The following is a 26,307-nucleotide window of genomic DNA, read 5'->3' on the forward strand; positions in this document are numbered from 1 at the left end:
GTGAGCGGTCCTCCCGGTGCCGATGCTTACTGGGTGCCGACTCCCTCGGCAACCCAGAGCTCTCGGTACCGATGCGGGAAGGTGACCGGTGTCGATGCTTCTTTGATTTTTTCAAACAAAGCATGTCACCGGAGCTTCCCGGTACCGACGAGGAGGACGTAGAATCCAGCCGTCTCTTCCTCGGGGCCGAGGCCGAAGAAGGTCGGTCTCGGGGGGGGGGGGGGGGGGGGGGGGGGGGCTGTACCGCAGGAGCCCTCAGGGTAGGGGGAGACCCACCCGAAGGCTCACCGCCACCAGCAGGGGAATGGAAAGCCCTCACCTGCACTCCAGTCGAAGCGCCACCGTCCGACGACATCAGCAACAGTGGAGGTCCCGGTACCGCCGACGCAGCCTTTCGATGTCTTGGTACCGACGATGCAGAGGGTCGATACCTCGATGCAGTCGATGCCGAGGTCGAAGGTCTTGATGCTGCCGACGTCGATCCACTCGATGACTCCGGTGCTGTTGTCGACGAAGAGCCCGAGAACAACACGTTCCACTGGGCCAATCTCGCAACCTGAGTCATCTTCTGTAAAAGAGCACACAGGCCTGCGGGCGGTGTCCAGCCCCCAGACACTGAAGACACGACGTGTGCCTATCAGTGAGCGAGATTACCCGGGCGCACTGGGTGCACTTCTTGAAGCCGCTGGGAGACTTCGATGACATGGGCGGAAAAATCACGCCGGCGAAATCAAAATTCGTAATGGCGACTAAGGGCACCAAAAATAGGGAGAGAGAAAAAACCCGTACCGAGGCCCCAAAAAAGGCCTACCCCGAAAGCGAAAGGAAACTTACGTCGGGGAAACAAACTGGACACACAGGAAGGGACAAGACCGAGGTCTTCTCTCTTTTTTTTTTTTTTTTTTTGCAAAATCGCGAAGACGCGCGAGGGTCAACTTTGAGGGGCGCGGAACGGCGCAAAACACGACCGTCCCGAGCGCGGACAAAAGAAGACTGACGAACACGAGCCGGTTTGGGTGGGAAGACGGCTGCGCATGCGCGGTGCGCATAGGCGCGCGAGGACTAGCAAAGGCCTTTGCTAGTGAAGTTTCTGATTGGAGGGGCTGCCGTGGACGTCACCCATCAGTGAGAACAAGCAGCCTGCTTGTCCTCGGAGAACTCTTGTTATATACTAAAGCATCCTAATTGCTAAAAGAAAAATGTAATGTCATACATATATATTATATAACGTAAACCTGTCTTCCATCAGAAGATAAATCACATAATTCAATTTTATCACACCTTCTTAACTAAGTTGTGAATCCATACCACCTCATTCCTTCTGTATGAAAGCGACTTACTGGATTTCGACGTGATGTCTCTGCCAACCCCTCCTCTTCTTGTAATTTTGAATGAATCCAATAGAACCGGAAATCTGTCTGCAGACAAAAGAGAAGTTAGAGTCAGCCAATGGAAAACTGTCCCTGAGCATCTTAGTCACCCAGCTTGCTTAAACTGCAGCAGTGTTACTACCTAGCTGTTCTCACTCAACTGGGTTCTCACAGGAAACAAAACAGCACCACATGTGCTATGATTCACCCCACTCTGTATGTGCTAGTATTTTATCTACCAGAATAGATTTTTAGATTGTAATAAATGGATTAAAGGTTTTTTTTTTAACCAATTCCTTTTTTTTTGTTTAAATATTTTTTTTATTATTGAACCAAAGGATAACAAAGAGGAAACATCAAAACATCTAAGTTAAGGCAAAACATTAATGAGACTGTTCACTGAGTACATACAGTCCAAAATACCAAGACAACCATATTAGAACATTTTATTTCCCCTGTACCATCCTCCCAGACTTCCCCATTTCTTCACTCTGTTCTAAACAATTCCTTTTTAATGAACAATTGAGATCCTAGTTCTCAGTTATACATATAGAAACAACACATAGTGATTGAAAATATTCCACTGAAAGAAATGACAGTTTGTATGGTCTTGTTACCACAAGTATCACCTTTTAAGGAACTGGACTGAGGATAAATTGGCTTTGAATTTTGTAACAGAAACTTGGTTGGGAGAGAGAAATGTGTAGCTGTAGCTCTGAATTTCTTGTGTCCAGAGGGACCACAGCTTAAGAATGATTTTAGTTACAATATACATAAGAACATAAGAGTAGCCATACTGGGTCAGAACATCTTTCAGGTTCACCGAGATTTCTTTCAGCTCCTCTACATCATCACCCTTGAAAACCATTTCCGGTACAGGCAGATCTCTTACATCTTCTTCCATAAAGACAGAAGCAAATAATTCATTCAGTTCCTCTACTATGGTCTTGTGCTCCCTGAGTGCCCCTTTTGCTCCTTTGTGATCTAACAGTCCCATGGATTCCCTCACACGCTTTCTATTTCTGATGTACCTGAAAAAGTTGTTACTGTGAGTTTTAGCCTCTGTGGCAAGTTTCTCTTCATTTTCTCTTTTAGCCTTCTTTATTAATGCTTTGCATCTGACTTCATTTTCCATTCTTTGAAGGACATTCTTTTGGCTGTAATAGCCTCTTTCACTTCACCTTTTAACCATGCTGGCTGACGTTTTCTCTACTTTCCACCTTTGTAAAAGTATGGAATGCATCTGGTTTGGACTTCCACGATGGTATTTTTGAATAACGTCCACGCCTGATTTAGCATCCTAACCTTTGCAGCCAACCCTTTTAGCTTCTTTTTAACCATTTTCCTCATTTTATTATAGTCACTGTATATTATTACTACAGCTATGACTTCAACCTGAACCTCAAAAGTGTGACTGCAGCACTCATGATCTGGTGTGACATTCATGCAGCAGAATGAAGAATGGGTGTGAGTGGGAAAAACAGAGTAGCATCGTTTAGCAACATTGTGGTCACAGATGTTTTTGGAAAAACAGAACAAGATGGCTTCTCAGGAAGATGACTTAGTCTTCCAGTAAAAGTTAGTCTATTGTTGACCTTTCCAGTAAATATTAACCAACTCATTACCATAGCCAATCAGTGTTAACTATGACATAAGCATAGATCCAATAAGGTGTAATTACTGTCATATTACGTGTATCCTGAATGGCAGACGGCAGACCTACAAGAAATACTCCTTCTCTTCACACATGGAATTTCTATCCACAATGATTCCACGCTGCTATATGCTTCATACAGAATGTTTATTTTATTTGACTCAATTCCCTCTTAACATATAGCGCAACCCCCCCTCCAATTTGGTCCTTTCAATCATTGCAATACAATTTCTACCCTGTTAACACAGCATCCTATTGATTGTCCACTTTCCACCAAGTCTCCGAGATGCCTATAATATCTACATCATCATTTAGTGCTATATATTCTAACTCTTTCATCTTATTTTGTAGGCTTCTAGCATTTGTATACAGGCACTTCAAATTGCGTTTTTTCCTTTGATCTACAAGCTGCTTAGAAGTTGACAGGGATAATGTGCATCCTTTATCCTGCTCTTTCATTAAGCACACCTGGCTTACTTTCAGCATTGTTGAAACCTCTCTACTGGGATTCCCTAAATGTTCTGTTTCAATAGTATCCTTCAAGGATACTCCACACCGAATCATGCACTCTCCTGAGTGACTGTTGGCTTCCCCCCATTCTAGTTTAAAAGCTGCTCTCTCTCCTTTTTAAAAGTTAGCGCCAGCAGCTTGGTTCCATCCCGGTTAAGGTGGAGCCCATCCTTTCGGAACAGTCTCCCCCTTTCCAAGAATGTTGCCCAGTTCCTAACAAATCTAAATCCCTCATCCCTGCACCATTGTCTCAACCATGCATTGAGACTTTGTGTCCTGCATGTGAAACAGAGTGCATTTCTGAAAATGCTACCCTGGAGGATATGGACTTCCACTTTCTACCTAAAAGCCTAAATTTGGCTTCTAGAACCTCCCTCCTACATTTTCCTATGTCATTGGTACCCACATGTACCAAGACAGCCGCCTCCTCCCCAGCACTATCTAAGATCCTGTCTAGGTGACGCGTGAGGTCCACTACATTTGCACCAGGCAGGCAAGTGACCAAGCGATATTCTTCCAGTTAGGCAATATATATTATATCATCAGAATGAGGCCCGTTATGCACATTGATGTTGTTAGTACTGTACAACAGTCCAGCAGCAGATGAGCTTAGTTAACAGCTTTGGCCAATGTAGTGCTTGACTTATTACTTCAGTGTAAAGAATTCATAGTTCTTAGCAACTTCAAAATATTCCAGTCAATCAGCCTCTTAAAAAAAAAAAAAAGGTGACGACAAATTCTACATGCAGTTCATGGAGAACCCCAATTTCTGTCAGTTGACCTACTACTACTACTTATTTCTATAGTGCTACTAGACGTACGCAGCGCTGTATACTGGACAAAGAAACAGTCCCTGCTCGAAAGAGCTTACAATCTAACTAGGACAGACAAACAGGACAAATAAGGGATAAGGGAATTAGAAAGGTGGGAATGATAAAAATGGGTGCTGAACAAGTGAATAAGGGTTAGAAGTTAAAAGCGACAGCAAGAGGTGGGCTTTTAGCCTAGATTTGAAGATGACCAGAGATGGAGATTGGCATACAGGCTCAGGAAGTCTATTCCAGGTATATGGTGCAGCAAGATAAAAGGAACGGAGTATGTATTTAGTAGTGGAGGATAAAGGTGCAGATAAGAGAGATTTACCTACTGAACAGAGTTCCCGGGGAGGAGTGTAGGGGGAGATAAGAGTGGAGAGGTACTGAGGAGCTGCAGAGTGAATGCTGACACGCTTACCTGCAAACATGGTAATGCCCTTGATTTAGTAAGTTTCCCTAAAATGTCAAGTAGAAACTGGGGGTCTGGGGTAATACTTATAATCTCACGGCTTTGCCATTCTTTTGTATGAAAGTATACAAGGAAAAGCTGTCCTTCAAACCATAGCATGTGAGAGTAATGAAAAAAAATGAGTGAGGAAGAGCTGCGTATCACACCTGAGTCCCTGATGTCAAATGTGGTTGGAACTAAATGATGGAATGGAAAATGGAACTCAGCATTGAAGTATTTAGCAGAAGAAATGATTACTGAATGCTCAGCGGTTCAAGCAAGCTCCCGTGATACAGAGTAATTTCACTTAGGACTGAGAATAATAGGAAAGCAACTTGTTCACATGGAATGCAAGTGGCAAAAGAAAAAAACAAAAATATTAAACCGTAAGAGGTATCTAGTAGGTATCGCCTTCTTTTAGTTGAAAAAAAAAATACATCAATAAGTGCAGAAGGCTAAAAATAAATCCAACATATAGATTGAGTCACTTCCTTAAAGCCTTTGAATACATGTAAGAAATTGGTGTCAGGCACTGATTTTGTAGGTTTTTTTTAATAAGATTTTGAAACTGCAATTTTATCTAAAAGATGAGATGTATGCAGATAAAAGGTCCAAGTTCTGTGGTGGGAGATAAAGAAGGGCATTTTCGAAAGTTGGAATTTGAACATCTTTGTAAAACGTCCAAATTGGAAGGCGGGGAGAAGGTCATTTTCGAAAAAAGATGGACATCCATCTTTGGTTTCGAAAATACTATGGACGTCCCTGGATTTGGACATCTTTGATGTTCGGCGATTTTTGAAACCAAAGACGTCCAAGTCTAAAATGTCCAAATGCAAGCCATTTGGACATGGGAGGAGCCAGCATTTGTAGTACACTGGTCCCCCTGACATGCCAGGACGGCAATCGTGCACCCTAGGGGGCACTGCAGTGGACATCATAAAATGCTCCCCTGTACACAGCTCCCTTACCTTGTGAGCTGAGCCCCCCAAAACCCACTACCATAGCACTTACGGGTGAAGGGGAGCACCTATATGTGGGTACAGAGGGTTTCTGGTGGGTTTTGGAGGGCTTGCTGTTTCCTCCACAAATGTAACAGGTAAGGGGGGGTATGGGCCTGGGTCCACCTGAGTACACTGCACCTACTACGAAACTACTCCAGGGACCTGCATGTGCTGTCATGGACCCGCGTATGACATCTGAGGCTGGCATAGAGGCTGGCAAGTAATATTTTTAACCATGTTTTTTTGAGGGTGGGAGGGGGTTAGTGACCACTGGGAGAATAACGGGAGGTCATCTGGTCATTTCGGGCACCTTTTTGTGCCTTATTCATAATAAAAACAGGTCCGGGTGAAAACATCCAAGTTTTAGTCATGGACGTCTTTGCTTTTTTCCATTATGGCTCAAAGACGTCCAAGTTCCTAAGTCTTAGGAACGCCCAAGTCCCACCTCCACCAGGCCTCCGATAAGCCCCCTCCAGATTTGAATGTCCTTGCGACGGACTTCCGATAGAGACGCCCAAAATCTGGTTTCGATTATACCGATTTGGACATCTCTGAGAGATGGACGTCCAAGTGCCAATTTATGTCACTTTTTGGACATCCATCCCTTTCGAAAATGAGCCTGACAGTCCGCCCTGAACCAACTTCTATATTCCATTCAAGGCTCTATGCTACATCATAATGGTCTACCTTGCTTTATCTAGTGCCTATACATATTTATAGGCTCCAGCTCTGTGGATGCAGTGGGTGCCAAGCACCATCAATATTAAGCAAGCACTTTCATTTACTCCAGGGAGGGGTAACAGTTCCTGACATGTTCCTGACATGGCTAAACAGTTATTGCCATTAATGACATATTCTAGAGATTCAACATTTGTAGAAGGGATTGTACCTCCAGCATTCAATACACCCAGTGATAATAAGCATACTGAAGAAAGGAGGAGAGAGTGATTTAGCTGATTCTCAACTTATTTCCAAATTGCCAATTTTGGAAAACATTGGAATAAGTGGTCTACTGGCAGATGGTGAAATTAGATCTTACCTGCTAATTTTCTTTCCTCTAGACCCTCCAGACCGGTCAAGACGCGTGGGTTATGTCCTCCTACCAGCAGAGGGAGACTGAGAAAACACTAAGCTTTTGAAGCCTGTATATATAACCTGTGCAGAACCTCCACTAGCCAGTATACCCCTGACAAAGCAGAGAAACAAAAAACACTAACAACAACTAGCAACCCTGTACGTGGTCACAGTAAACTGCAAAAACAAGAAACATCTTCCGCTTGCTCTTACGGAAACATGTTCCTTTGCCTTTGATAAAACAGTTGGGCTTCTACAGGTGGACTATCAAAGAAGAGCCCCACCTGTCCCGGACTCCTATCACAAAACAGAAATAAACAGTCTGCAATTAGAGAAACAACAATTTACAGCAGCCAAGAATTATCCAACAAATACACCTCCTGGCCTCCAATACAGACAGGGCGGGCTCTTGACCGGTCTGGAGGGTCTAGAGGAAAGAAATTAGCAGGTAAGATCTAATTTCACCTTCCTCAGCGACCCTCCAGACCGGTCAAGACGCGTGGGACGTACCAGAGCAGTAACTAACTTATGGGAGGGACCTACTAAGGCCAGAGGTCAAAACTGCTGCCCCAAAGCGCACCTCGTCCTTTGCATGCACAGGAATCCTATAATGCTTCACAAAGGAATGCAACGAAAACCAAACCGCAGCCCGACAAATATCTAACAGAGAAATCATACTATTCTCCGCCCATGAGGCTGCCATTCCCCTAGTGGAATGAGCAGACCAGCCCCTAGGCACCACAGGACCGTTCACCAAGTAAGCAGATGCAACCGCCTCCTTCAACCACCGTGCTATGGTCACCTTAGGAGCCGCTGCACCCTTCTTTGGGCCACCATGAAGAACGAACAAAAGGTCAGAGGCTCTGAAGTCCTGAGTTCCAGAGAGATAACAACTCAAAACTCTCCTGACATCCAGCTTGGCAATACCACGCTGCTCCGAATCTCCAGCCATATCACCCAACACTGGCAGAGAGATGACCTGATTAACATGGAACTCGGAAACCACCTTGGGCAAAAAAGGAAAGCACCGTCCGCAACGAAACCTTTCCCTCAGAAAGGACAAAAATGGTTCCCTAAAAGACAAAGCCTGAAGCTCTGAAACACTCCGTGCTGAAGTAATCGCCACCAACAAGACCGCCTTTAAAGATAAATCCTTACAAGATGCCGATACCAGAGGCACAAACGGAGGCCTGATCAAGCATCCAAAACTAGCTTCAAATCCCACGGAGGCACCATCCGTCACTGAGGCGGACGCAGCAACTTAACACCCTTCAAAAAACGCACTACCTCAGGCACAGACGCGAAGGACTTTCACTGAAGCTTCCCACGAAAACATGACAAAGCTGCCACCTGAACCTTCAGTGTAGACAAGGCCAGACCTCTATCAACACCATCGTGCAAAAATTCCAAAACTTCCGCCACCGAAGAGTGAAACGGCCGAACTCGATGGTCTTCACACCAGTGCTCAAAGATTCTCCAAACCCGGACATACACCAAGGAAGTGGATCGTCTACGGCAACTCAACATCGTAGCAAAGCCACTGGACGAAAGCCCCTTCTTCTTCAACTTGTGCCGCTCAAGAGCCAAACCATAAGCGAAAACCGAGCCGGATCCGGCATGATTATCGGGCCTTGACACAGAACTGATCCCAACAAAGGCAGGGCCGCCGCCTCTGCCAACCGCACCAGGTCTCCATACCATGGTCGACGCTGCCAATCCGAAGCTACCAGAATCACCCGACCGGAGTGATGTTCGATGCGCTATATTACTCGACCGACTAACAGCCACAGAGGAAACACATACAGTCACTCCCGAAGCCAAGGCAACAGAAGAGTGTCGATTTCCTCCGCTCAAGGGTCTCTTCAGCGACTGAAAAAAAAAAAAAAATCTCTTAACTTGCGCATAGCGAGCCGTTGCGCTAAGATCACCGAAAGTCCCCAGACCGACACAACTCACTGGAACACTGACCGAAGAAAAGACCACTCTCTGGGATCTAGAGTGTGCCTGCTGAGATAATCTGCATCTATGTGACCTACCCCGGCCACATGCGCTGCCAAGAGAGCCTGAAGATGAGTTCAACTGCGCCGCCAAGGCTCTTTGTTCCCCCCTTGACGGTTGACATATGCTACTGCCATGGCATTGTCACAGAGCACTCGGACTGCCTTGTGGCGAACCACCGACGTCAAGGCCTGGCGCGCCACCCGAATGGCCCGAGTTTCCAGCCGGTTGATGGACCACTCTGCTTCTGCCCGAGACCACCGGCCTTGAGCTACCTGACTGAGACAATGTGCCCCCCAACCTTGCAGACTGGCATCCGTGACCATTATCAGCCCCTGTGGGGACTCCAACGGCATTCCTTTCCCAAATTGCGCGGACTGAGCCACCAGCGGAGACTGAGACGAGGGGCCACCGACAGCGGACAACACATTTCCAAGTCCTGCGACAGAGGGGACCAACGACTGAGCAGAGCTGACTGTACCTGACGCATGTGCGCCCTGGCCCACGGAACTACCTCTATGGTCGCCGCCATCAGGCCCAGGACCTGACGATAAGTACGGGCCGTCGGCGCCTTCTCTGCAAGGAACCGACGAATCGGACCCTGTAACTTGGAACCAAAAGGCTGCACAAAGGAAAGTGAAGATAAGCTTCCGTCAAATCCAGGGAAGTGAGAAACTCTCCTTTCCTGACCGCACCAGTGACCGACCGCAACGTCTCCATCTGGAAAGAGGGCACCTTGAGTGCCGCATTGACCCTTTTGAGATCTAAAATGGGACGAAAAGTGTCCTCTTTCTTGTGGACCACAAAATAGATCAAATAGCACCCTGAGCGTTGCTGATCTGAAGGAACAGGAACCACGGCTCCCAACGCGAGCAGCCACCGCAGAGTGTCCCTCACTGCTGCCCTCTTGCTCCAAGACCGACAGAGGGATTCCAGAAACACTTCGGGAGAACAGCTTTCGAATTCCAGCGCACATCCGCCTCGAAACACCTTGAGAACCCACTGATCTGACCTGATTTGGGCCCAACTCTGGTAAAACAGACTCAGCCGAGCCCCAACATGCACCAGAGCCTGGGAATTGTGGCCTGAATACTAACCTCCCGCGGAAAAAGCCACGCCCTCCGCGACGACTCTCACGAAAGAACTGTGTGCGCTGGAAAAAAACCGACCCCTAGAGGTCCTACTACTATTAAACATTTCTATAGCACTACTAGACTTATGCAGCGCTGTACAAATTAACATGAAAAGACAGTCCCTGCTCAACAGAGCTTACAATCTAAATTGGACAAACAGACAGCTAGGGGTAGGTCCCACTCGATCTGCCCGGCCTATACCGCTGAGCCTCCCTAAACCGTCCCAGAGAGGAACTAGTTCTGGCCCCTGCCTTGAACCGAAAATCTGGAAGCCATAGAACCTTGGTATCACTAAGACCTCACACTAACTTGTCCAAATCTTCTCCAAAGAGCATAGCTCCCTTAAGTGGCAGAGACCCACAACCATAGCCATATTTTTTTTTTTTTTTTTTGTCTGAAGTAGGCAACAAATCATAAAAGCCTCAGACAAAAGGATGAACCCATGTCCAAGTCGGCTAACTCCTGACCCCCAGAAGAACCAACATCTACCGAATCATCCAGGAGCTTCTCGGCCCAACGAAAACATGCCCGAGCTACCAGACCCCCACAAACCGAGGCCTGCAGGGCTAGAGCCGACAAAACAAAACTACGCTTGAGAAAAGATCCCAACTTCCTATCCTGAGGATCACGGAGGGCCGTTCCTCCATCAACCGGGATAGCCGTAGCTATAATTACTGCCGTCACTACTGCATCTACCGTGGGAGCCTTAAAGGAATCCCTATCGTCCTGAGGGAGGGGATAAAGCCTCGCCATTGCCTTTGCCACCTTACACGGCAAATCCCATTCCTGACAAATCATCTCCCGGAGATCCTTGTTCATAGGGAAGGCTCACGCCTGACGCTGAATGCCCTTCACCAACGGAACCTGGACAGTTTCCCCCAAAGCCACCTCAGGACCAAACTGAAGGGTGGACGACACCTGATCTATGAGTTCTGACAGCTCATCTCTATGGAAAATCCGCACTACTGAAGGATCCTCTCCAGGAATCCAACAATCCTGCTCCTGAGAGCCGTCAATTCCATCTGACTCCCCCAAATCACTAAGCGCAGCTTCTGCAGCTACAGGAGAAAAAACATTGCCTGTCCTCTGACCACTCTAACCGTGGTCTCTCAGCCAAGACGGAAATAGCCCCCTCTTCCAATTGGGGGGGGGGAGGGGGGGTCCCGATCTCTAAGCCTGATACCGCGTCCAGACAAAATCTGGAGGAAAGCCCACCATTCCTGGACCGTCATTAGGCCCTTTTGTGCCAAAAACGGAGGCCGCAGGCCCAAAACCAGCCGGCTCCACGGGCCGCGTCAGACTCAAGATGGCGGCTGTTCCCGCCGAAACTGTTCCCGCTGACAGCGGCCCTGCCTACGCTCCCGCTGACCCGGAGACTCCCGACACCATCGATCCCTCCGCGGTCAAGTCGGGGGGTGCCGCAGCCACCTTTATAGGTGCACCGCAAAGCTACACTGAGCGCCTGGCGCCTCTACCCCTCGCCACGAGCACGCGCGACATCGGAGGAGCTGGGCCGCCATAAACCACGAGGGAAGGGAAAAGCTGTTCCGCAAACGCGCCAAACCAAAAACTCACTCACACTGCAAAAGCACTGGAGAAAGCGCTGCTCTCTCGTTCCAGCAAGGAATCAAAACCCCCGTTCGGTCCGCTGAAAATAAAGAAATAAATGCCCTTAAAGGCACAGTACTCCAACTCTGGCAGCTGGAAATTGTAAGGCACTCAAGGCTACAATACTGAGAAAGCAGCCGAGGCACAAAGCTGCCAAGCAAAACGAAATAGAATAACTGACCTTAAAGGCACAGTACTCTAATTCTGGCATCTGGAAATTGTAAGGCACTCAAGGCTACAATACTGAGAAAGCAGCCGAGGCACAAAGCTGGCAAGCAAAATGAAATAGAATAACTGACCTTAAAGGCATCTTACTCTAACTCTGGCATCTGGAAATTGTAAGGCACTCAAGGCTACAATACTGAGAAAGCAGCCGAGGCACAAAGCTGCCAAGCAAACAGAAATAGAGAGCAGCACAGGGGGAGGGACCCAAACATAGGTGTAACACCCCAGGGGGAAAAACTGGGCCCCACCAGACCCAGGGCCCCAAAGCACTTTTTTTTTTTTTTTTTTTTTTACACACACACGTACAGGGTACTGCAACAGAATAAAGTTTGGAAGGAAAAAATCCTACGACCCAATGACAAACTACCTCACCAGATTATTGGAGACTGCACAGGCTGTCAACTGCTACCTCTGCTGAGACTGAGAAAATACTGGCTAGTGGAGGTTCTGCACAGGTTATATATACAGGCTTCAAAAGCTTAGTGTTTTCTCAGTCTCCCTCTGCTGGTAGGAGGACATAACCCACGCGTATTGACCGGTCTGGAGGGTCGCTGAGGAAAGTTAATTTTAAAACTGACCAAACTCAGCAAATCCACCCAGCACAAATCGGATTGTCATCAAGAGTACAGTACTGAGACAGCTTTGCTGGCCATGGTGGACAAAGTCAAGACTGACTAGGACTTTGATGCACTGTGGATTTAGTTGGATTTTGACACCATGCATTATGGCCTATTACATGTATTATAGATGTCTGAGGTACTGTATCAAGCCACTTAATCAACAGCAAGGGGTGCCCTGGCATGGTAAGGTGACAGATTTTCATTGATTGAGGTGGGGAGGTCCTAAGAGAGTCTTTTTCTCTAGTGCTATTTAATTTGCTAGTCACTCACACAAAAAGAATGACACCGGTAACTATATCAGGACATGTTTATCCACGCCTACCCTAGCTAAGCTAATATTCAAGCACATTTCTGACTGCATTTGCAACTTTCCTTAAATTAGTACTTTATTTTCTTACTCCTGTTACTCTATCTTATCTATATATTCCATTTTTGCTTATACCCTACACTGTCTATTAAAGTGTTTTATTGTGTATTATGTTGACATTGTAATGTAGCATATACTATGCCATACTTTATATTGTTGTTTGAATATTTTTACCGCTGTAACTGTCTATTGCTTATGTTTGACTTATTCTTGCTGTACACCGCTTTGAGTGAATTCCTTCAAAAAGGCGTAAATAAATCCATAAATAGGAGGCCATGTAATTCTTTGAGCTGCTCAGATGTGTTTTGCAATAGCTCCAGGCCCCTGGCTCTTCCATCCAGCCACGTACCATCTCAACCACTTATCTGACCTGTTTTTGCTCTCTGGCAACCTGTGATTAGTGTATGGACAGATTCCTGACACGATCAGTGGGCTCAATGGCGATGAAAGGTAAAAATGTCAGGGAGAAGTTGAGATCCGGAGATGAAGATGGCGGAGGTTTTGCTGACCCTGATGCTGCATTTACCGAAGCTCAACTAGCGCAGCTCACTGTCACAATGGTACATGTACTGGAGATCTATTTGGCCTCCATATCTGGACAACTTACCATGTTGAATCATTATTAGCTGAGGCGACACTTTGGACTGGGGAGCTAGAACAGCGGGTGTCAGCGGCGAAGGATGTGTTAACAGAGGCCATGGTGCAGGTACAGTCCTTACAGGTCACTTTACGGAAACAAGCTTTAAAACTTGAGGATTTGGAAAACCAGTCCAGACACAATAATTTGCACTTTGTTGGAGTGCCTGAGTCCTTGCCAGAGCAGTGTTTGGGGTGTTTATTGGAAGCATGGCTTCAAAAATAATTTAATGCTCCTGAGGGAATGGGGTCCGTGTACCTAGAGCGTGTACACTGCCTGGGCCATCGAGAGGGCGCAGTTCAGTTGCATACAGTCATTAAATACACAACTACCTCCATAAGATGGCTATTCAAAATAAAAGGGACTTCCTTGGAATTTGAGAGGGTCAATATAAAAATTTTCAGGACTATTTGCAGGCTCTCCAGGAGAAGCGGCACCCTTTCACACTGGTGTGTGCCCGCCTGCATGACTTTAATTATCATTTTATGCTCATCTACCCGGCCATACTTAGATTGTTTGCTGAAGGACAATGGCAGGCATTCGATTCCCCACAAACAGTGAAGGACTACATAGATGGCATTGCCTCTTCAGGGGCGGCTTCTACCACGTGAATTTCTTAGCTGTGCAATTTGTTTACCATCCAGATTGAGGTGCCTAGGAGTGAGAAAATAAGTATAGCCATACTGGGTCAGACCAATGGTCTGTCTAGCCAGTGGTGTGCTGGTAAATGTTTAGCAACAGGCTCTCTCCCTGGTCCACCTCTGCGCCTCCCCCCCCTCACCGCTGCACCCCTTGTCCACCTTTGCACCCCCCACAAATTGCAGAGCTGGCTATAGCTGGGAAGAGAGCCTGGGGGTGGGGGCAATGCATTACTCTTTCCAGCACACCACTGAGCATATGGATGTACACAGAGGAAGTATTGGTTTCATCGATTAGAGTACTAATTTGTTCTACATTTTAAATCAGTGTCATTTGGAGGGGCTAGCTATAGGGACGCCCCCTGTATTCATGCAGAGATGTTAGTAAAGGGCCACCAAGTGACCAAAACAGACATCAGATGCAGATGTGATTCCATGTGCCCCAATGGAAAGAGAGTTTAATTCTATTTCCATTTAATTTCAATATATTCCATCTTTATAACACTAGGCTTCCCAAAGGCAGATTACAGAAACAGATGAACAGTTAAGATCAAGATCAAGAAACAGGATATTCTCACTGAAATTTCTACATCTGTATTGTATAGAACAGTGCAGAAAAATGAGTACAAAATACAGAGATAACTGCTTGTTTCTACCAGCTTCCCATATCTAGATTTAAATATCATGAAATAAAAACTGAACATCACTAAAAGCTGTTTTAGTGATGTTTAATTTTTATTTCATGGTATTTAAATCTAGATATGGGAAGCTTTCAAATAAATTAAAAAGCTGTCAAATAAGTAAAATAGAAAATCTTTTGTCCTCCAACTTTGAAGGCACTGCCTAATGCTTTTCAAACTGGCACAGCTTTAAACTTTTTACAGTAGGACTACACATTTATTTTAATAATCTTTTGCTACTGCTTTAGCACATGCACAGCACGCGCTGCGGAACGGTCCCTGGACCCTTCTTACCTTACCCCCTATAGCCAAGCCAGCCGTTAAAGAAGAAAGAAGAACAGCTCAGAGCTCACATCCATCAGCCTCACACAGCCAAGGCCAAGCGCCACCGACGAGGACCGTGCGCTGAAGAGGACCCTGGCCTGGGCCCCGCGCGCCTCCACATTGCTGCCTGCCTGCACTGCTTGAAGCCAGGAGCAGCATGTTGTTGAGCCAACTCACAACGGCGCTGCAGCTTCGGCTGAGCAGGACTTTCTCCTTCTCCTGGCTTCAAGCACTTCTGCAGGCAGCACAGTGTGGGGACGGGAGACGGGGAGTGTGCGCACACTGGACGGCTCACAGCAGCAGGCGACGATGACCGGACGACCGACGATCTTGTTCCTGCGTGCAAGCAGGAAGTTGGTGGCACATGCGCATAGGCGGGAAGGTGAGACGCTGCCTTGCATGCGTGCCGCATAGGCGCCGTCTTTTTGAAAAATTGATTTAGGGGAGCGACCACTCCCCCTGCGCCCCACCTAGCTACGCCACTGGGGTCCCCGTTTTAACAGGCGGCTCGCAAAAGTTTGGAAAAGATAACAACCGGCTCTTGAGAGCCAGTGCGAGGCGGCTCAGCACACCACTGCGTCTAGCCCAGTATCCCGTTTCCAAACAGTGGCCAAGACAGGTCAAAGTACCTGGCAGAAACTCAATTACTTGCAACATTCCATTCTACCAATTCCGGGTCAAGCAGCTGCCTCCCCATGTCTGTCACAATAGCAAACTATGGACTTTTCCTCCAGGAACTTGTCCAAACCTTATACATTTGTGCAAACTGAATATACTGTGTGTGTGCTCATTATGTTAATTTTGCAGATATTCAGAATGAGATGTCAGGTTTCTTCGGAGATTTAAGCTTTCCTTGGAGGGTAGGCATATTTCACATGTTTGGGTGGGAGGGTCTGGGGTCCCCCGGCATATAGCGTGTCTTGCTTACTAGTGCATTTGTGCTGGTGAGTAAAGGGGTTTGTTATTTGTGGGATTTTAGGGATAGGTATCTGTTGGAGTGGGGGAATTTTGGATTTGGTGAGGGTTTTTCCTGGAAAAGCGGGAGGAGTGGCCTAGTGGTTAGGGTGGTGGACTTTGGTCCTGGGGAACAGAGGAACTGAGTTCAATTCCCACTTCAGGCACAGGCAGCTCCTTGTGACTCTGGGCAAGTCACTTAACCCTCCATTGCCCCATGTAAGCCGCATTGAGCCTGCCATGAGTGGGAAAGCGCGGGGTACAAATGTAACAAAAAAAAAATATCCTTTCCTTACACATACTGCGTCAATGTGGCTCGAACTGCTGTGGACTCCTGGGGGGAAGGCTGGGCACCCAGGAATAAATTCTTGGTTGCTATATTTGCTATTTCCTAAATTGCCTATGAAGTGATACTGGATCTGGTGCTCACAAATGGAGAAGTGTGTCAAATGTCTGAATGGGCAGTAGTGATCATCAAACAGATTGGTTTGATATAATAGCTAAAGTGGAGGGCAGCCACTCGAATCTCAAAGTCCTGGATTTCATATATGCTGACTTTAGTAAAATGGGGGAGTACCTGATGAGCTGGGAGGACATACGAGAAGTTGAAGGCAGTGGTCCAGAGTGAAAGAAGCAATAAATATGGCTACTGGTCTTTATGTGAGAAGAGTAAATAAAAGCAAGAGAAAAAGGAAACCGATATGGTTCTCCAAGCAAGTGGCTGAGAAAATAAAGGCAAAAGAGTTGGCATTCATGAAATACAGAAAAACTCAAGAAAAGGAACACAGAGAGGAATACCGGATGAAACTGAAAGAAGCCAAGAGAGATATGTTTGGCGAAAGTGCAAGTGGAAGAACAAATGACTAGAAATGTAAGGAAGGGAGACAAGAATTTTTTCAGGTATATTAGTGAAAGGAGGAAAACTAAAAAATGGAATTGTGAAACTGAAAGACGCTATGAACTGCTATGAGGAAAAAGCAAATCTGCTAAACAAATACTTCTATTCTGTGTTCTTGGAAGAAAATCCTGGAGAAGGACCACGATTGACTGGCAACGGTATATATAAGACTGGAGTGAATATAGCACCGTTCACGGAAGAAAGTGTTTATGAACAACTTGAAAATCTGAAGGTGAACAAAGCCATGGGACCAGACGGGAGCACAGAGGTTCTGGAGGGTCCTCTTAAAAAATTGTTTAATAAATCCTTGGAGATGGGAGAGGTTCCATAGGATTGGAAAAGAGCAGATGTGGTCCCTCTTCACAAAAGAGGTGACAGAGAAGAAGCTGTAAACTAGGCCAGTAAGCCTCACTTTATTGAAAAACTAATGGAAGTGATGTTGAAGGAAAGGATCGTGAATTTCATAGAATCCAATAGATTATAAGATCTGAGACAACATGATTAAAGGTAGATTGTGCCAAATGAAGGTACAGAGAAGGGCAATGAAAATGATACAGGGAATGTGATGACTTCCCTATGAGGAAAGGCTAAAGTGGCTAGGGCTCTTCAGCTTGGAGAAAAGATGGCTTAGGGGAGATATGATATTGGTCTATAAAATAATGAATGAAGTAGAACAAGTAGATGTGAATCGCTTGTTTACTCTTTCCAAAAGTACTAGGACTAGGGGGTACACAATGAAGCTACAAAGTAGTAAATTTAAAACAAATCGGAGAAAACTGTCTTCACTCAACGTGTAATTAAACTCTGGAATTCGTTGCCAGAGACTACTGTAAAAGCAGTTAGCTTAGAGGGGTTTAAAAAAAAGACTTGGATCGCTTCCTAAAAGAAAAATCCATAAGCCATTATTAAGATGGACTTGGGGAAAATCCACTGTTTATTTCTAGGATAAGCAGCATAAAATGTATTGTACACTTTTTGGATCTTGCCAGGTACTTGTAACCTGATTGGCCACTACTGGAAACAGGATTCTGGGCTTGATGGACCTTTGGCCTGTCCCTGTATGGCAACACTTATGACAGACGTCAGAGGGTGGTGGTTAACGGAATTCAATCGCAGGAAGGAAAAGTGAGTAGTGCAGTGCCTCAAGGATTGGTGCTGGGGTCTATTCTGTTCAATATATTTGTGAGCGATATTGCTGAAGGATTAGAAGGTAAGGTTTGTCTTTTTGCGGATGATACCAAGATTTGTAACAGCGTGGACACCCCAGAGGGAGTGGAAAACATGAAAGGATCTGCAAAAGTTAGAAGAATGGTCTAATGTTTGACAATTAAAATTCAATGCAAAGAAGTACAGAGTGATGCACTTAGGGAGCAGAAATCCAAGGGAGCCATATGTGTTAGGTGGTGGGAGGCTGATATGCACAGACAGGGAGAGGGACCTTGGGATGATAGTATCTGAGGATCTGAAGGTGACGAAACAGTGTAACAAGGTGGTGGCCGTAGCCAGAAGGATGCCAGGCTGTATAGAGAGAGGCATATTTAGCAGAAGAAAGGAGGTGTTGATGCCCCTGTACAAGTCGTTGGTGAAGCCCCACTTGGAATACTGTGTTCAGTTTTGGAGTCCATAACTTGTTAAAGATGCAAGAAGATTTGAAGTGGTCCAGAGGAAGGTGACAAAAATGGTATGGGGCTTGGGCCAAAAGACATACGAGAAGAGATTGGAAGACCTGAATGAATATGTAGACCCTAGAGGAGAGGAGAGACCGGGGAGATGTTATACAGATGCTTAAATACTTGAAAAACATTAATACAGAAACAAATATTTTCCAGAGAAGAGAAAATGGTAAAACTAGAGAACATGAATTGAGGTTGTGGGGGTGGTAGACTTAGGAGAAATGTCAGAAAATGTTAAGCAGTTACATTATGCCGGCTGCAGTTTCATTATGGGATGCACTCCGTGACCAACTTTGCCATTGTGGTAGTCTTGCATAGTTTAAGAAAACTTTAAAGACTTGTCTATTTGTGACAGCATTTTTTTTTAAGTTTCTGTAATAGTCATGTGATGTTATAAAGAGATTTGTCATTTTTATAGTTTTGTAAATTGACTTTGTATTTTGATGTTTTTCTTTTTATTGTGTATGTTTTTAATTGGAAACCACCTAGTTTATAGGTGGTCTAGAAATCTTTTAAAAAAATAAGTAAATAACATTCTTTTTCACAGAGAGGGTGGTTGATGCCTTAAATGCCCTCCCGAGGCAGGTGTTAGAGAAAAAAAAAGCAGTGCTGGATTTCAAAGAGGCACGGGATGAACACAGAGGATCTCTAATTAGAAAATGAATGGTATAAAAAAACAAAACTTAAAGGGCTGCATATGTGTTTGCATGTCAAGTGGTGCTTAGATAGCAACTCTGGCTGTAAAAACTATGGCCGGTGCTGGGCTGGCTTGCACGATCTATGTCCCACATATAGTAATCCAGTTTAGGTTGGGCTGGAGAGGACTTTGATGGAGACTCCAGTAATTTGGAATGTGAGGACAGTGTGGGTACACTTTTACGGTCTGTGTCCTGCAAAATGACATGGCAGATTTGAATAGGCTGGAGTGGGCTTTGACGGCAACTCCAGTAGTTAGAACATACGGACAGTCGGGTGGACTTCTACAGTCTATGTACCAGAAACACCAAAGAAAGACAATGATCAAGTATGTAATCTCACGTTCATTGTTGATTTAATCTTGACGTGATAATGAATGTGACTGTTGGGTGGACCGTTCAGTAACTTACTATGTTACTATATACTGTAGACACTCCAGTTTTGAAGAGCATTAGTATGGTAATAAAATTAATGTTATTTATGGCTGTGAACCACTTGGTGCCTAGCAACAGGTGGTATATCAAACAAACAAATACCATCACATCTACCAAAGAACCAAAAAATGTCACGTACCTGGCAGTCATAAACTGGATGCCCCCTCCAGCACATCACATCCAGAATATAGAATGTTCGTGCCACTTCACTGTAAATGCAGTCCAGGATGGTGTAATCTGATCAATAAGAAATTAGTGTGATTTACTAGAGCTGTACAGGGCCCCATCCCAGGATCACAGACATGCTATCCATGAGTCAATATATCCGTATTAGCAGTACCAATTTCGCTTCTAAGCTAGGTCCACATGCACTGCACACAATCCACTCTCCAAGGCTCTACAGATCTCTCCTCCTCAGATCTACTTTCAAAACAACTACACCAATGTGTTCCTGTGTGCAATGTAGTCCCGTCTTGCTGTATACCCTTCTCTCATGCTGATACTCAAAATTCCAGCTCTGTTCCAAGCAGCGTCGCATGATCAGCGCTGCAACACAGCTCCCTAATGCTCAGCGTTGACATGTAAATTTAGGCACAATGTCAGCACTAAGCATTGGGGAGCTGTTTCCAGTTCTGCAGGAGAATTGTACCTGTTTATAAGCACAGCTCTTCGGCGCATGCCCAGGTACAATTCAGAAAAGCCCTTACCTGACAAACAGCCCTACTCCCCACTGCAAAGACTTCCATCCCTGGTGGTTCACTGGATCCCAGACCCTTCCACCCCCCGGAAATAAAGCCCTGGTGATCCAGTGAGACCCCTGGCCATGGCCCCCCCTCCCATCCTGAAGGCTAGCTCTGGTGGTCTAGCGACCCAAACCTCTCCTACCTCGATGGAGGAGGAACAAGGACTCCCTCCCTCCTCCTGCTGGGCGCCTCCTCAAAATGGTGGTGCCCTACCCTGCGAGGCTTAACTACTATATAAGGGAAGTTTTTGTGGTTGGGGGGGGGGGGGTCCACTGGACCACCAGGGCTGTGACAGCCAGTCTCCCTATTCCTCCCCTGCTCAACAAATCCTAATGCCAGCTCCCAGCTGGCGTAGGGTTTGCTGCAGAAGGAGAGTGCTTGTTTGGTGGGCTGCTTGCTGAGCATTGGGGAAGAATGTGGGAAGCCCTCATTAGCATGCATTTGAATGCTCATTGCACCCAGAGCCGGTGAGCTCATTATTTATTTCATGTGCTCGCCGGTTCTGAGCATTCCCCAGGCGCCAATGGCCTCTAGCGCCCGAATTTGCTTCTGATCATCGGGGCCTCAGTGCAGCTCCTTCCTGCTGTTTCTTTCCCCAAGTACAGACTCCTCCTCCCCTAAGATGTACACAATTTCTCTCAGGATCAGTGTAGCCTTTTGTTGTTGTGCAGTCCTACTGTTAACACAGCATAGTCTATTCAGCTCGCCATCCTTCTTCCATTCAGTGCAGTTCCTGCATCCTTTCTGGCTGTTTGCCTTCTCCCAGTGTCAGCATTTCCCATGCAGCTCTGCAGCCCTCTTCTGGGGTTTGAGTATTCTCTACCAGCTGCATCACTGGTGGAGAAGCTTAATATATTAAAGCAGTGCAGCTCCACTTGATCTTTGGCAAGTCACTTAACCCTCCATTGCCTCAGGTATAAACTCAGATTGTGAGCCCTCCAGGGACAAAAAAAAACAACAAAAATCAAACCTACTGTACCTGAATGTTCACCTCTTCAATAGCTTTCAGGCTTGTAGACGGTATATAAATTATAGTCACTTCTATGGCTAGTACCTCTCAGACCCATATTTTCCATGCTTTCTATGAACTCAGAATCATACCTTTGCCTGTTACAGAAATATGCTTGTTGCCTCCTGGAAGAAGGGAAGGAAACTTATTGACACAGAATCCACTCTTTGTATAAGCTGCAGTGGAGCCCTGTAGGAAATCAGGAGAAATAGGACATCTCAGTGGCCCTCCAGTCAAAGTGCTGTCTGTACATCTGTTTTGGTTTAATATTTTCTTGTTATCTAATTATATGTTATATTGTACACCTCAAATTGCATATCCAAAGGTGGATCAATAAAATTCAAAAATAAATGCCACCCCCACTCTTAGTTTAAGGAATAATTTAGAAGAAGAAACTATTAGGGAGGAAATAATGCATTCTCTGCTAGGAGTCATTGTGGGGAATCCTAGTTGTGAAACAGCTTTTCAGCCCAGCCAACAGACTTGGAAGCTCACAATCCTTCAGCAGCTGGTCTTCTTCTCCCAAGAGGAATCTATAGGAAGATAATTTTGTTTTTTTTAAACAGAGGGCGTGGGCTGGGAAGGCACATACTCATCAGTATGCTTTTAGACATAGATAATTTAGACCTGCTTTGAGGCAGGCATCATTTATTTTTAAGATATATAGATAAATGTCATTCTCTGCTCCCAAGAACACCTATACATATACTGCACAGAAGTACACAGTATGACCTCCACTTTAGACAGAAAGTAGAAATCGGAGTCGAGAGTTCCAGATTGGGATGCTCTACATTCCAATGGTATTTTAGAACTGCTAACACAGAGCCAGGGATGGATAGTAACAAAGTACTTGTACTTTGTTACAGTACTTAAGCTCAATTGGCAGTACTTTTACTTGTAACGAGTTACATTTAAGCTGTACTTTTGTACTTAGTAACAAAGTACAAATTTGGAAAGCAGGTTTTTTTTTTTTTGTTTTTTTTTTAAGTATTTTCCATCCCTCTGCTTCTCCCCCTTTACAGGCTTTCCAAGTGGTGTCAGATGTGGCTTGCATTGGGCTCAAACCTCTGGTTTACCTACTACCACGCTGAAGCATAGGAATGCACTGCGGCCTTTGACTCAACATCCGAGAGATGTTGGGATACGCTACAAGTGGTAACACCCCTTCACATTGGTATTCTATACAGATGGTAAACTGCAGTGCTTTTGCTCCTTGGCTGAGGTGCAGGAGCTGCTCCCCACCACTCCTGCGGGGGTGGCTCAAGAGTCTTTGTCTCTTGTGGGACCTACAGCTCCGGAGCTGCCAAGATGGCATAGGATATCCCAGGGCAAGGGCCGTCTGCAGAACCAGCTCTCTGAGAAAAGGCCATCTCAAAATTTAAAAACCTGAACTGGGAAGTTTGATATCTGTCTCAGTGTATTCTCTAATGAATTGTATATTTTTTTTCCTTGATGCTTTGTTTACAGCTGGCTGTCATTGCCTGGGATGGCTGGAGAGGGCTATAAGTCGAGTTCTTTCCATTTGCTGAGATGTGGCTCATTTTCCTCCTATTTTGGCATGCCAACATTTATTTAGTTGAAATGCCACTATTATTTCAAGGGGGTGGTTTGGGTGGGGGTTGGGGGAGGATGTGTACTGACTCGGAGTACAGAGGCATTGTTTTTCTATGCAATAGGTTATCTTGTATTTGTAGGGTGAGGGGTTTTGTTGCTTGTTTGTGTTACATGGCTGATTAGCAGCAGCAGAGTTTAGACTTTTTGTTAATGAATGCATGGAATGACAGCTCTTTGACTTTGAATGTGGACTCAATACCCCTGCTAAACACCAACTGATGTTTAAAGAACTGTTGCGTCTGCGTGCGGATGTGGCCTTCATCCAGGAGACCCACTTAAAACTTTGAATGTCTGTGGACTCAATACCCCTGCTAAACACCAACTAATGTTTAAAGAACTGTTGCGTCTGCGTGCGGATGTGGCCTTCATCCAGGAGACCCACTTAAAATCTAGACATGAATGCCTGGTGAAACATAAGCAATATCCTACTAGTCTTTGCTTCTAACAGCTCTCAGAATAAAACCAGGGGTGTCTTTATAGTGCTCTCTGTGGCCTATCCCTGGCAAATTCAATAAGTAATCCCAGATAAGAATGGCCATTATTTATACTTAAATTACAGCTGAGAAACACACTTTATACAATGATTTGTTTGTATGCTCCTAATGAGAATATACTCCTGGATGGTCTGGGCCAAGTCTTGCAACGCCACGAGGAGGGACACCTCCTACTGGGCAGGGATTTTAATGTTATGCTTGATCCGCAGCTAGATAATTCGGCACCACGGGTACATTATGCCTAACAGGATAGGGCACAGCTTAAAAGCTTTCTTGCCCGTTGGGGTCTTTTTGACCTTTGGAGATGCACACATACCACTGAGTATGATTATACTTATTTCTCTTTGCTACATCAGTCATATTCCCATTTAGATTTGTGGCTGGGAAATGGGGATATTATAAAACCTACACAGGATATTATAAAACCTATTCAACCCCGTACTTGGTCAGATCATTCATCAATGAGATTAGCTCTATAAACGGTGGGTGAGTGGATAGGACCCCAATATTAGTGTATGACTGAAGCTATATTGTTGGACCCCCAAAATGTGCAGTCACTAGAAAAGGCTCTCTAAGAATAAATAGAATTAAATGATGTGGAGGGGATAGATCCAATCATTTTATGGGAGGGTCTTAAAGCAGTTCTGAAGGGGTGCATCATAGCCTTGCAGGCCCATCAAAAAAAAAATCACTTGGCTCAGGAGCATTCTTTACATACCCAGATAGACAAACTAGAAATAATACATAAGGGGACAAATCTGACCTATCTTGTATGGAGTACTTACATGCCTTGTGTTTGAAACTTAATGAGATGAAAATGGCCGACACATTGGACAGGCATCAAAGAATTAAGCAAGAGCATTTTCAATTTGGAAATCATGCTAGCCGATTGCTGGCTTTTAAACTTAAAAACCATGCTCATCCCAATCATATTTTCTCTCTTGCAGGTGCTAATGGGGAGCTCTGCACTACGACTCAACAAATACAAGCACAGGTTTTGTGCTTTTATGATAATCTTTATAGGCCAGATCATGTACCTGGCCAGGCTACTATAGCAGCCTATTTAGAGGCGCTTACCCTTCCTAACCTGACCTCAGGGGAAGCAGACCAACTATCTAAGCGGATAGAGCTGGAGAAGATTTACTGGGCTATTAAGAACCTTCATACCAAGTGTCAAACCCAACCAGAAAATACAAACATTTCTTAACTTTTACATAAATTTTTTTAAATATGTGGGGGTTTTTTTGTTACTCATGTCAGTGAGTGGAAAGATAGAATTTTGAAGAAGAAAAAAATGGGAGTTTTTTCCCCAGTGCACATTCTGGTACTGTCCCTTCCCAGTCTCTTTCTCCATCTGAAACCACTGTATACTGCAGGAACACATTGCCCTGCTTCTGCTTCTGCTTCCATCAGCTCACCATCTCTTTTGTCTTCTCCCTTCTTTTCAGCTCTCAACCTTCAACATTTCCTTCTTTCCATTCAACCATCTCCATTCTATCTGCGTACATCTCGCCTTCGTCATGCCTCTCCTACTGTTCTCCATATTCTCTAGCTCCTTTCTCCTGCTCTCCACTGGGGATATCAATCCTAATCCTGGTCCTCCCCATCAGCTCTCATCCTACAGGTGAGGTCACAACGTGCTGTCTCCAATCTAATTTCTGTTCCTCTACTCCCCCCTTCTTTCCTGCCTTTCTCATTTGCTCTATGGAATGCCCGCTCTGTCTGTCCTTCCAACTATTACCCCATCTCCCTCCTTTCCTATCCAAGATACTTGAACACGCTGTTCATCGCTATTGCCTTGACGTTCTTTCATCTCAAGCTATTCTTGATCCAATTCAATATGGCTTTCACCCCCTTCATTCAACTGAAACAGCGCTTGCTAACATCTCCGATGACCTGTTCCTGGCCAGATACAAAGGTCTATTCTCATCCTTCTTGATCTATCTGCTGCTTTTGACACTGTTGATCCGTACTTACTCCTTCATACGCCGTCCTCACTTGGATTTCAGGGCTCTGTTCTTTTCTAGTTTTCTTCTCATCTCTCCCATCATACTTTTAGTGTACTCTGGTGGATCTTCCTCCACCTCTATCCCACTATCAGTTGGTGTACTTCAGGGATCTGTCCCGAGATCTCTTTTCTCCATCTATACTTCTTCCCTTGGGACTCTGATCTTATCCCATGGTTTTCAGTATCATTTATGCTGATGATTGCCAGATCTAACTCTCCATACCAGAAATTTCAGCAGGAATCCAGGCCAAAGTATCAGCCTGCCTGTCTGACATTGCTGCCTGGATGTCTCACCGCCATATGAAATTAAACATGACCAAGACTGAGCTTATCTTTCCATGAAAATCAACCTCTCCTCTTCCCCCATTTTCTAGCTCTGTGGAATCAGCTTGTAAACTTGTGGTCATCTTCAACTCCTCTCTCTCCTTCTCTGTACATATTCAACAGACTGCTAAAACCTGTCATTTCTTTCTCTATATCACCAAAATTCGTCCTTTCCTTTCTGAACACACTACCAGAACTCTTATCCACACTCTTATCACCTCTCGCTTAGACTATTGCAACTTGCTTCTCACAGGTCTCCCACTAAGCCATCTCTCTCCCCTTCAATCTGTTCAAAATTCTGCTGCTCGACTTATATTCCGCCAGTGTCGCTATGCTCGTATTAGCTCTTCTCAAGTCA

At 45.3% G+C, this 26,307-nt stretch overlaps 1 protein-coding gene across 2 annotated transcripts in view; it reads right to left on the minus strand.

Moving 5' to 3' along the window:
- The window catches only part of SNUPN (snurportin 1), an 88,786-nt gene that overhangs the window by 22,327 nt on the left and 40,152 nt on the right, over nt 1-26,307 (minus strand). For both annotated transcript variants that reach the window (XM_030186826.1, XM_030186833.1), the window contains exons 5-7: nt 21,602-21,698; nt 19,897-19,994; nt 1,341-1,418 (exon numbers count right to left, since the gene is read on the minus strand). In XM_030186826.1, the coding sequence (XP_030042686.1) occupies nt 1,341-1,418; nt 19,897-19,994; nt 21,602-21,698 (273 nt within the window). The remainder of the gene's footprint in view (nt 1-1,340; nt 1,419-19,896; nt 19,995-21,601; nt 21,699-26,307) is intronic.

The sequence above is a fragment of the Microcaecilia unicolor genome, chromosome 1 (assembly GCF_901765095.1).
Source record: "Microcaecilia unicolor chromosome 1, aMicUni1.1, whole genome shotgun sequence".
Classification (NCBI taxonomy): domain Eukaryota; kingdom Metazoa; phylum Chordata; class Amphibia; order Gymnophiona; family Siphonopidae; genus Microcaecilia; species Microcaecilia unicolor.